Raw genomic sequence first — 12,137 nt, forward strand, 5'->3', positions numbered from 1 at the left:
ACCTGTCTTCCTCCTCTTTCTTTCCATGTAGGCTTGTCCCACTTTCTCCTGCTGAGCTGACCCCTGGGCAGCTGCCATCTTGCCCTCTACTCCTTTCTCTGTTGCCATATCCCCCCTGGCATCGTGCAGAGATCATCTTTTTCACAAATAGTGCGCAGCCCCATACACTCAGATCTAGCAAGTCATTAACAAGCCTTCCCTGCCAAAGGGCTCTAAGGCCGAACTCCCTTGGGGAGCACCGGGTTGTCTAGGGCCTCCAGATGTTCATTGTTTTGATTGCAGCCTATCACAGGTTCTGAGCTTGAGTCCTACAGTGAGGAGACGTAGTTAACATAAGACTTCCCAAACTCATCTGACACCAAAACATTTTTTTCTGAGGGATACCTATTGACATCTGGGGGTACACCAAAGTTCTAATGCAGTTGGAGATGTGTGTGCTGTTTTTAGGAAAACGTCTTCTGTGGGATGGTGCTGGAGGAGATGACGGTAGGGACAGGAGGAGAAGGGGTGAGCTCTGGAAGTATCAAACAATAGCTTTGTGCAGGCGTGGAAGCAAGAAATACAGGTACAAGTCAGACCTCAGAGCTGGCCCCTCCTGGCTCCGAGCTGGGCTGACGTTCCTTACAGAGCCCTGGACAAAATGCTCAGCTTGAGGGGACAGGGCTGCGGGAGGTGCGGAGTGGTAGTCTCTATTCTCTTTACCACCCAAATACCTTTGGGTACATCTTAGTGCATGGAAGGTACAGAGGCAAATTCTTTGACTTGTAAAAACTAGTTATGGGCATGGCTAGCAATAAATAAATAAATAAATAAATAAATAAGTAAATCGCGAGCTTTTAAATTCATTACTTTTAAGATAATGTCTTCTACTTAGCGATGAAATGCAACGCCGATGAAGTCAATAGCAACAGCTATCACTGAGAGCCAACTCTGTGGCAGGTATTGTGGTGAAGTGTGTACTGGGCATTGTCTCATTTAGTCCTCAGAGAACTCTACAAGGCAGGCGCTATTGTTCCCATCCATGTCCTTGCTTGTAAATAAAGGGGCAGGGCACCGACATCAGAGGGTTGTTCGGAGGTTTGGAGGCATGCGTAAGAACTGGCAGCTACTAGTACTTTGCAAAGCCAGAAAATGCCAGTAGGTGTTGTAAGCAAACGTGAACTGCGTGCACGTGTGCTAACGATTTCTCTGATTGTCAAGATTGCAAGAACGTGCCAGGAACTATTGGTCCAGGATAAGCATTGGCTAGAGCACATGTTTACAGATCAATAGGGGAGATGTCATCTCCCTACAAAAGGAAGAAGGGGCTATGACAAGGAAAGTTTAGTGAAATACTTTAGCAGAAAGCACCTGGCTGACAGCTCCTTGGGAGAGCATTACTGCTGATCGCTTTGGATGGACACCAGATATGCATTTAGACAAAATGCAGGAGGAGAACACCAGCAGTAGGGACCTACCTGTTAGAGAGGTGCCGTCTGGGGGAAGAGAGGCTGAACTGGCCCAGATGAGGGGAAGGGGCAGTGGAAGGCTTGTGGCGAGCCACGCGAGACTTAATGTGACATTATAGACGGAGAAGCCTCTGGCTCCCCTCTGGGGATCAGCCTGCCTGTGAGCGGGAGCTGCAGGGCAGTCATTCCAGGAAACACAGGCCCAGGTAGGAGGCAGGACGTCAGGGTTTCCCCAGAGCTCTACAGAATTCCGGTCTCTCTGCAGTTGTGCTTTATGCTGACATCTACCTACAGCAGGTAGCCAGGAGAAAAATGCTCATGCCCTGACTAATAGTAGTAGTATTGTAGTAAGAACAGAATTACTATCGGGAGCAGAAACTAACTTTATTGGACACTTATTCTGTATCAGGCATTATGCTAAGGGCTTTCCACATTTGATACCACTGATTTCTCAGAGAGTGGCCACAATGTAGACGAGAGATAAATTTGAACTATTCCAAAGGGAACATTTAGAGGGTTTGCTGCTCGATTGAGTCTCGAGTTGCTAAATTTGGCGGGACTGTGGTTCCCTTCAGTGGGGTGTGAAGTGAGGGAAACATCCAGGGAAGAGAGGGAGTGAGAGAAGACAGCATTCTGGAAGGGTCGGTTTCAGGTTTCTATGGGAGACTTAGGGGAATGTGGAGCTGAACAGAGAATTTGGCCCAGAGACACCGACTGAGGGGTTATCAGTAGATGTGTGAATATAATGCCAGCCATGGAGAAAGAACATACAGTGGGTAGGAATGAAGCCTGAGGATTGAGCCGAAAATAAGCGCCATTCAGAGGTGAGGGGGGATAAAGGAGCTTAGAGTTGCAGAGGAGATAGAGAAAAGAATCAAGTAGGTTCGGATGGAACCAGGAGAAATGGTGTCATAGGAACAAAGAGGAGAGAGAATTTCAAGATTCGGGGCTGAGCAGTACCATCAGAAGGCGTGGGAAGCTCGGGCACGCGGAGATCTGCAAACATTTATTCCACATGGCAATCAGGTGGTCCTGGCAGCCTTGAGAAGAGGAGCTTCAAGGGGCACCTGGGTGGCTCAGTCGTTAAGCGTCTGCCTACGGCTCAGGTCATGATCCCAGGGTCCCAGGATCAAGGTCCTATTGGGCTCCCTGGTCAGTGGGGAGTCTGCTTCTCCCTCTGCTCTTCACCCCACTTGTGCACTCTCTCTCTGTCTCTCTCAAATAATGAAAATAAATAAAATCTTCCAAAAAAAAAAAAAAAGAGGAGCTTCAAGAATCTGTGGCTGGCAGCAGAACGCAGTGGATGGTAAGTGAGAAAGGAAAGGAAAAGGTGATGGGACACCAAGGACAGGCAATTCTTTCAAGATGCCTGGCTGCGGAGGCCAGTGGGAAGAAAGAACGGGACATGTTTGGTGGGGCATATATTGCTGAAAAAAGAGCTCTGTAATTTTTTTTTAAACACAGGTGACACTGGATCCTGCTTAAATGCGAATGGGAAGGAGATAATAGAGAAGGAGGGATGGAAATACAAGTGACAGAGGGAATGATTGATGGAACAAAGAGGAAATGGAATCCAGACACCATCATAAAAGAAGACAGATGGCCACAGAAGTTTTAAGAATTCTGGTTTTCAAAATTTTATAGTTTCCTAATCTTACATATTTGAAAAAAGTTATAAAATTAATATTAAGCTTTAGTTCATCCATGTGAAAAATGATCTTTCCACAATTTAGTTAATTAAAATAGTTAATTCCTGAATCTGGTAATAATTCCTTCTCTATGTTTTTATTCATCTCTACATTTTAGTGGCCACATTTTAGCATTTATGGATAGAGAAATTACATGGGAGATTCAATAATGAGAATCAGAGTGACAAATGCATGACCACGGATGCCAGCAGCCTCTCCTAGAGGCCCGTGGCACGTCTATAATCTTACTCAGTCGGTCCCGCTAGATTCAGGCACGGTTTCTGCCACCTTCCGTAAATAACACCCCACTTGGTCATTCCTAAAGTCAGAATTTAACATGCAGCTGCCATTCTTGATTAAGAGGCTAATTAACCTCCTGGGATCAAACTCCAGCCCAGAAGCCAGATGGGGTGTCTCATAACCATGCAGATTTAGGGGTTCTTCTGCTTGGATCAGACCCTCACACTGTCCACCTCCCTGAGCCTTGACTTCTGGAAGACTGAACCTCAGCTATCTTCCTCATCCAGAATTGGCACATTTTATTTTTTTTAATCTGGTGTCCACCTCTGGTCAGGCTCCGACTCTTCTGTTGGACTGGCTTTTGGTCCTTCCTCTTTTGACATCCGGCCCTGATTTGGCCTTCACTGCCACCTCCATGGATGACAGCTAATGACAATGGCGTTCTGCTGTGTGGTTTAGAAGAGACAGCTGGTTGTCTGGATGGCTCCCTGTAGGGTCACTGCTTTTCCTCTACACTGTCTGTTCAGGACTTCTTCCACAATCCCTGGTGGGCTGCCTTTTCCTGGAGAACTCTCTCCTCATGCTTCACCTGGCCAATTCCGGTTTCTCTGTCTGTCTCAGTGAGGCCATCACTAATGTCCTTCAGGATCCTGAGTCTGATTTGGAAGTCCCTTCTCTGTGCTCTGTTCTGGGCACCTGCTGCACAGCGTGGTGAGGGCTTGCTTCCTGGCTCATCTCCCCAGCTAGACTCCGGGAAGACAGGACTGTGCATCTCATCCCTATGCAACAGTGCTGGGAATGTGGTGGGTGGCTAAGAGCAAGTTGTTGAATGGATGAACAAATAAATGAGTGAGTGTTGCAGCTAGGTCCTTTTCTTTCTTTCTTTCTTTCTTTCTTTCTTTCTTTCTTTCTTTCTTTCTTTCCTTCTTTCTTTAAAAGATTTTATTTGTTTATTTGTCAGAGAGAGACAGAGAGTACTCGCACAAACAGGGAGAGCAGCAGGCAGAGGGAGAAGCAGACTCCCCGCTGACCAGGGAGCCCAATGTGGGACTCGATCCCAGGACCCTGAGATCATGACCTGAGCCAAAGGCAGATGCTTAACTGACTGAGCCACCCAGGTGTCCCTCTTTCTCTTTCTCTATGGACTTTTATTTTTCCTTTGCAAACCTTTTTGCCTATAACTCTGTGACAAGAGGGCATTACTTGTTTGTTTTGTTTTATTGTACTTTCGGTTTTTTAAAACTCTCCCTTTAGGAAAAAGCCAAAAAGAAAAAAAAAAACACATTTGTTTCTATGTTGTGCAAGGGATGATAACTAACAGAAAAAAAGAATGAACCATTTCAGAATATAGCAAAAATTCCCTAGTGCAGGTGACAAAAATCCTGAATTTCTAATACAATGCATGAGAATTCTCAATTCAGCAAACTTTCTCTTTATAGTGCAAATTGCTTTTTTAAATAAGAGCAGAGAGACTGTCTAAAATACTTAAAACAAATTCTGCACTCCTTAGCACTTCAGGAATACTGATGAATATTTAGGTATATGCTAATGACTTGTCATTTCTCTCCATTCACTAGAATAAATGCCACTCCTAAGAACCTCCGCTGGTGAATCATTTGCAAAATATACTCCACGTTCCCCATCAAGAAACCCAAGCTCCTCTACCTCCTGTCCACTACTGACCTTGGGCAGCTTTGTCTCTAGCCACCGGCACTCTGAGCTTGATGTGTTCAGGACCCTAAACACACTGACTAACTCACACCTCCAGGATGCCTTTGGTCATGTTCCCACTGCCCGAAAGCCCCTATTTAGATTTCTTTAACTGTGGTCTGTGACTTCTTAAGAGAAGACTCTACTTTTTCTGAATCTCCTGGTTGTACTGACCGTCTTTCTTCTTTGTTCCCCAAACCCTCTGCGTGATGATCCTACCACTTTTCCAGGAACAGAAACTGGGTCCTGCTCACCGTGGGGATGCCTGGCACCAAATGCAATCCCAGACATAGAGTAGGCACCTGGTACTGACCGAAATGGGCTTGAACTCAATAGCTCCATTTGAAACTAGTCCCCACAATAAACATGATTAACATTAACATTATTTTATAATTGAAATAGGCCTTCAACCTAATTGGCCTGAATTAGTGAGAACGCACTGTCCCGTTAATATTGTATTCTCTCTCTCAAGGGACTTCCGTGATAATTCAGTGGAACGATGTATGTGAAAATAGTTTGTAAAGCACTAACCAACTGTGAACAGTTGTTTAAATTTCTACTATTGAACTAAAATTACATTAGTTATACAGTGTTTTCTATTATTGAAAGGTAAGATTCTTCCATATTTTTGTGAGCAAGAACTATATTGTGTTAAAATAGACATGACTTTAAACCAAATCATTTTCACAAGAGATGTGAAGGGGAATTCTACTCAAAGCAAAAAAGAAAACTACAAGGAGAAATTGTGGGTGTGAGGTGTCTCCGTCATGAGAATTTATGGTGTATTCTCTGGAACACGTTTCATAGTGACAGCCAGTAAGTACTAAACAAACTTGGGCAAATCTTCTTTGGTGGCAGTAAGTTACCTTCTTGGAATTTGTAGGTATCGGTAATATCCTTTATACCATCTCCTCCAACTTCTTTGGTCACAATCAATTTCCCAATGTGGGTGGTATCAACATTTTCAACCACATGCGTGCCATCTTTCTTGGCTGTAATGTAAATGAGATCACTGTTGACCTAAAAACAGGAGAAGAGAGCATTAGCTACTATCTGAAGTCCTTGTCATCAGAATCTCTCTCAGTGATGTAGCCATCTGGGATCCCTAGTGCTGACATATTCCTTTCTTCAACAACGTTGGATTCATATGGCTGAACTTGTTTTAAAACAAATTTGAAGGATTACCTACCTTATTTTAATCATCAGGTGTTATAAATGAAGAGTATTTGGACTACTGATTGTTTAAACATCAACCACATCTTTCTCCCCTTTTCCTTGCTGGTGAATTCTACCTCCTCAGAAAGAGCCCAAACCATCACACCTGTTACTCACTTTCCCAGGCTGCTTTTAATCCAGCAGTGGCTGTGTGACCTACTTCTGGGAAGAAGAGGAAGTCTGCTGGGTAGCTTCTGGGAAGGATTCTTTTCTGTTAAAAAAGGAGAGAGTTTGCCCTTCTCTTCCTGCTTTTGAATGTTTTCACGAAAGTGAGGTGATGCTTGGAGCTTCTGTAGCCACCCTGGGACAGTGAATAGAAACGCTGCCAACAACACAAAGATGACCAAGTAGAGAGATAAGAAGTACGAGAGGACTTAACAATGCTGTTAAACGGCTGAGTCAGCTTTGGGAGCACCTACTTTGGATTATCTACTTGAGAAAAATTTTAGGTAAACTCTTCATGTTTAAGTCATCTTAATTCTGTTACTTGCAGCCAAAAGCATTTTAATTGAAAAATTATATTAGACTATCAGGAAAAATTCAGGCAATTTTGTGGTGGTTCAGCAATGAAACCATGTTCTTTGTGATATTTGGAAACAGCATCTTGGGGCCATGCTGGCTGATTCCAAGCTCTTCTGACATTCTGCCTTATCATTCTACTTTCTAGAGACAATGTCTAAATCTGTACCTGAAGGCTGACTTCCCCAGAGTCTCTTATTATACGCTTTACGACAACTTTCTTGGGATCCCATTTATTAGCAAGGGAGCAGGTAGGAAACATGAACTACAGTGCATCATCAGAAGCTCCAGCTGAAAACAGTCTCTGATGTGTTCATGAATTGTTTTCCGAACTACACATCCTGACTCTTTCAAATAAGGTGATAATAGTGTCTTCCTCGTGGTGGTTGGCAGAATTAACTGAAATAGATGTCTGTCAATTACCTATCATAGTGCCTGGCATAGATCAAACATTCGATAAATAATAATAATATCATAAATTAATAGTATTGCGAAGACGCTGTAGTGCGATAGTCCTAAAGATGGACAAGATGCATTTGGTGATGGCTCTTGTAGGATTTACACTCTAGTAAGGGAGATTCTGTGCATGAAAATCACCTGGGGAACTTAAAAAAAAAATATGCCCAATCAATGAGGTCTTGGGTGGGACCCTAAGTCTATTATTTTTAAAAGAAGGTCTCAAATAGTTCTATCAGATACCCAGACCTGAGACCCTGGCAATACAGTACAATAAGTACCCAAGGTGGGGGGCATGCTTAAGATACCATGAGAGCACCTGGGACGGGTGGGTAGGGCAGGGTGGGGCAGGAGGGTGGCTAGGAAAATAGCCAAGTTGAAAGCTGGAAGATGTATAGGAGTTAGCGCACTAAACGATCTCATATTACATGTTCTCACCAACCAACCAGCCCACCAACAAAAGCTCACAAGAGAACACAAGGAAATTTTTGGAGGCCATGGCCATGTATTTCCTTCATTGTGGGGAAGATGTCGCAGGTACGTACGCATATGTCCAAACTCATCAAGATGTATCTATTAAATGTGTACAATATTTTAAGCTTATCATACCCCAATAAAGCTAAAAAGAATAAAGCAAAAAAAAAAAAATGGAGAGAGGAAGGCTATGACAGGCAGAGGGACTGCCATGGCCACAGTTCTGAGAGGGTGGGTCAGAGACACTCTGGATTAGCTGCAAGAATTTTGAGTTCTGATCTTAAATGTGTACTTTTGGAAAGCTACCTTATCCTCTCTGAACTTCAGTTCCCGTTTCTATAAAATGAAAATAGTCATACTTGTTCTGCCAATTTCATAGTAACGCTTTAGTGAGACAGCACTGAGTGAGATCGGATCTATGTGAGTATGACTTGTAAACTTTAAAACTGAGTAAAAATGTAATGGATTTTATTAGGTAATGGGGGAACTTGATGATAAAGCCCTAACTTTCAAAGTTAAGGTTAAATAGAGCAACTTTTCTCTACCTTCTCACAAAATGTTCTGAATTTACATGGACTCTGACCTCTACTAAGGTGAAAGCAAGTAGCCAGCATTTGTTCAACAGCCACAAGGTTTCAAGGACGCTTACAAATTATTTAATCTAAACCTCACACAACAACCACCACCTGTGAGGTCTGTATTCTTCTCCCTATTTTACAGATGAGGGTGCCAAGTGGGTTAAGAAGGGTCGGCAAAGTGTTTGTGGTCACATAGCCAGGAGCTGCTAGAGAATGAAACCCTGGGCTGGCCCATAGCCCACTCCCTGACCTTCACCTTGGGCTGGTCCGTAGCCTGTTCCTTGACCTTCACCCTGGGCTGACCCACAGACCATTCCCCGACCTTCACCCTGTGCTGCCCCATATTCTGTTCCCTGACCTTCACCCTGGGCTGGCCCATTTCCCGACCTTCACCTGCATTGCCTCTCTCACACAACCCTGCCACACCCCGAGAACCGCCATGAGGGGGTGAGATGGTTTCATGCTTGGGATGCAAGTGGTTCCAGGCACTAGCCTCAGATATCTGAGGGGTGATAAATGGTGACCTCATTCTTTAGCAGAATAATCACAGCTTTGTGGCACTAGCCATAAGATGTGCAAGACCAAAATATGAATTCAGGAATCAGGATAGGCCATGACAGGGCAGACACCAGGGATATTTGTCATTTTGGCAAAAAAAAAAAAAAAAAGTTAAGGAAATTTTAAATGAGTTTCCTAAGAATTTTGGCTTTCCCTTTGGAGGAAGCTATGAGAACACAAACAGCCTCCTTCTCCACTTGCAAATTATAGCAACAATGCCGATAAATAACCTCTTAATAACAGCCCTTATTACAACAGTTTTCAGTTTTCCAGGGAGACAAGGCTAAATATGAAAGTGGCTAAATCATTGTCTCCCCTTGAGCATAGAGCTTAGGAAATTTATGTGGCCTAAAATCTCAGGCCAGCCCAACGGCTCTGTCCCTTGTGGAGAGAGGAGAGGAGAAACCCACATATGAAATGGCTATTGCATATGTATGTTGTGGGGGTGTAGAGAGAAAGTATTCTTATCAATCAACATTAGCAAGCTTTCTTTTCGGTTTCAGCCATCAGGGCGATGGTCCACCATCCTGGCTGCATATGAGCCACTGAGGGCTTAAAAGAGTAATGGTGATAGGTCTCCACCCAAGGCCAACTGCGTGTCTATGGTAGACAGTTGTAAGTGCAGGTGATGCTGGAAAGAATATTGGATCTATACTGTGTGACTTTGGGCAAGTTACTCACTGTCTCTCAGATCAGGTTTAATAATGCCATTCTTACAGGGGAGAAAGCTAGATCAGTACTGCTGGAGAAAGCCCTATGTCGAAAGTTAATTTCTTTTGAATGAAAAGGAGTCTCAGTGGCCATCTAGTCCTACCCCCACATCTGATGGCTCAGTGGTCGCACAGAGCCTGCGCATCCCAACGTGAAATCTGGTGCTGGTTCAGCACACCACACCTTTGCCTCTTTGTCAGACACGGGCACTTCTACTCAGCCTCTGCTGAGGTGCTTACTGAGCCCCAGGGGCTCAGCAAATGGGGGCTGGGGCTGCAAGCTGAGGGTCCCCCCTCTACAAAGTTCTGCATGTGCTGCTGGAATGTGAGCATATGTCTACTGCTGGCAGAAGCTACGCTCTTTACCACTAAGGATGGAAACTCTTCTTTTTTTTTTTTTTTTTTAAGATTTTATTTATTTATTTGACAGAGAGACAGCCAGCGAGAGAGGGAACACAGGCAGGGGGAGTGGGAGAGGAAGAAGCAGGCTCCTAGCGGAGGAGCCCGACGTGGGGCTCGATCCCAGAACGACTGGGATCACGCCCTGAGCCCAAGGCAGATGCTTAACGACTGCGCCACCCAGGCGCCCCAGGATGGAAACTTTTTTTCAGGATGCAGGAAGACTTCTTTTGTTCATTGGTTCCTAAGTAGAGATAACTACAAAACAGGCTATGCAGAGAAAGTGGCCCAGAGCAAGGGAAAGTATATGTAGCTTCTGAGCAATGGACCAGTTACTGTGGTCCTGGGGGAGCAGTCATCATTGCTGCAAAAATCAGCTCAGTGACAGGGAGGGAAGGAGGAGTGGGCATGTGTGTGAATACACATTGTGTATGAATACACATTGTGTGTGCAGGTTTGGGGTGTGCTGGTATGAAGGGGAGGACAGAGCCAACGAGAGGAAGCTAAGATGGAAGAGAAGCAGCAGCTCCCAAGTGCTCAGTGAACACGGGAACTCAGGAGACGACTCCAGACCTTAGTGCTGTTCTGTTCTCTCCTCCCCCCTTTAGAAGCCGTAGGTCACCATTAGTTGAGGAGAGAAAAGGCAGATGGGCTTCCAGAATGGAGGTCCTCACCATGGCACTGAGGGCATGAGAAGGGAGGAGGGTAGAGAAATAAGCTTCAAGCCCTGGAAGCAATCTAGAAATGTGAAGAATACATTTCTAAAATGGAGGAGAAGAGGAAAAGGGGCAGAGTTAGGGTGCTTCCCATGTACATGCCTCTTTTTTAAATTTTTTAATTTGAGTCTAGTTGATACACAATGTTACATAAGTTTCAGGTGTACAACAGTGATTTAACTTCTCTATGCTATGCTCACGGCCAGTGTAGCTACCATCTGTCACCATTCAGCACTATTACAACATCATTGACTATATTCCCTATGCTGTGCCTTTCATCCCCGTGGCTTATTCTATAACTGGAAGCCTGTATCCTCTGCTCCCCTTCACTTCTTATTTTGGATTCTGCTTTCACTAGAGGAGACCACGGCTCTGAGATCAAAAAACGTCAGTGAACATGATGTTTAATCCAGCCCGGAAATGAGTAAGGAGTGACCAAGAAAGTCAGTGAGAGGTAAGAAAAGGCACACTGGGCTGCCTGTCTGGGGTGCGACAGGCAGGCTTACACAGCCAGGGGATGGAGAAGGAAAGGGAGGATGCAGTCTGAACCTGAGTCATGGACACTCTCATTAAAGTTAAATACGATGCCCCCCATGTGGTCCTACTTTGGGCACTCTTGAGAAAAGATTCCTCATACACTTTCAACAGCCCGAGCATCTCTTATAAATGGCTCAGCCCTGGGGCTCAGCCCGTGCCAAAGCAGCAAATCGTAGGCTCTGTCAGACAAGTCTGCAGTGGCTGAGAGAGGAGTAATTATAATCTGCGAATCCCAATGACACGCATAACACCCCGATCTATATTTAATAATAGCAAAAAGCGTTTGCATTAACAGCTATTAGGCAATTCGCTCTTGGAGGGAGGTTGCTCCCTCTGTCTTTCTTTGCAGCAACAAAGCATAATAAAAATATAAAAACAAGGCTCTGTGAATTTTAGAGTGATTTCCCATTAAGAGGTTCTCCTAGCATCCTAAACTATCGTTGGCAGCTGGGGGGGGGGGGTTCGGATAAATCTCCAAATCTCGAAGTGACATTGAGGGGGATGAAATCCGAAATGCACTCTGCCTGTTTCCCCCAGGCTTCTAGAACTGTAATGGTAGTCTCGTGGAAGAAATACTGTCCCCTTTGTATATTTCAAATTCCGGATGATCTTGCTGCCTGAATATTCACGCTTATTTTACTTCCTAAACATTTCCGGATGCTCCCTCCTCCTTCCTGCTTCTTGCCACTTGGGGAGCTCAGGCCCCGCCCTTTCGGGGAGGGTGTGGAGCAAACACAGCCTTCCCGCTGACCTCCCCTTTCCGGGGCCACCCCTTTCAAGTCCCAGCTCCATGGGGCTCAAGTCTCCCCTATGGAGACTCCTTTACAGGAGGCAGTGCCCATTTCTCAGGACATAAAGTCCCTATGTGCATTTCCTTCGGCCCTCATCT

The 12,137-nt window shown here is 44.8% G+C and overlaps 1 protein-coding gene across 1 annotated transcript in view; it reads right to left on the reverse strand.

Moving 5' to 3' along the window:
- The window catches only part of F13A1 (coagulation factor XIII A chain), a 163,757-nt gene that overhangs the window by 27,844 nt on the left and 123,776 nt on the right, over positions 1-12,137 (reverse strand). The window contains exon 11 of the mRNA XM_040645023.1: positions 5,953-6,106. Coding sequence (XP_040500957.1) covers positions 5,953-6,106 — 154 coding nt within the window. The remainder of the gene's footprint in view (positions 1-5,952; positions 6,107-12,137) is intronic.

The sequence above is a fragment of the Ursus maritimus genome, unplaced genomic scaffold (assembly GCF_017311325.1).
Source record: "Ursus maritimus isolate PB19 unplaced genomic scaffold, ASM1731132v1 scaffold_30, whole genome shotgun sequence".
In the NCBI taxonomy this organism is placed as follows: Eukaryota; Metazoa; Chordata; class Mammalia; order Carnivora; family Ursidae; genus Ursus; species Ursus maritimus.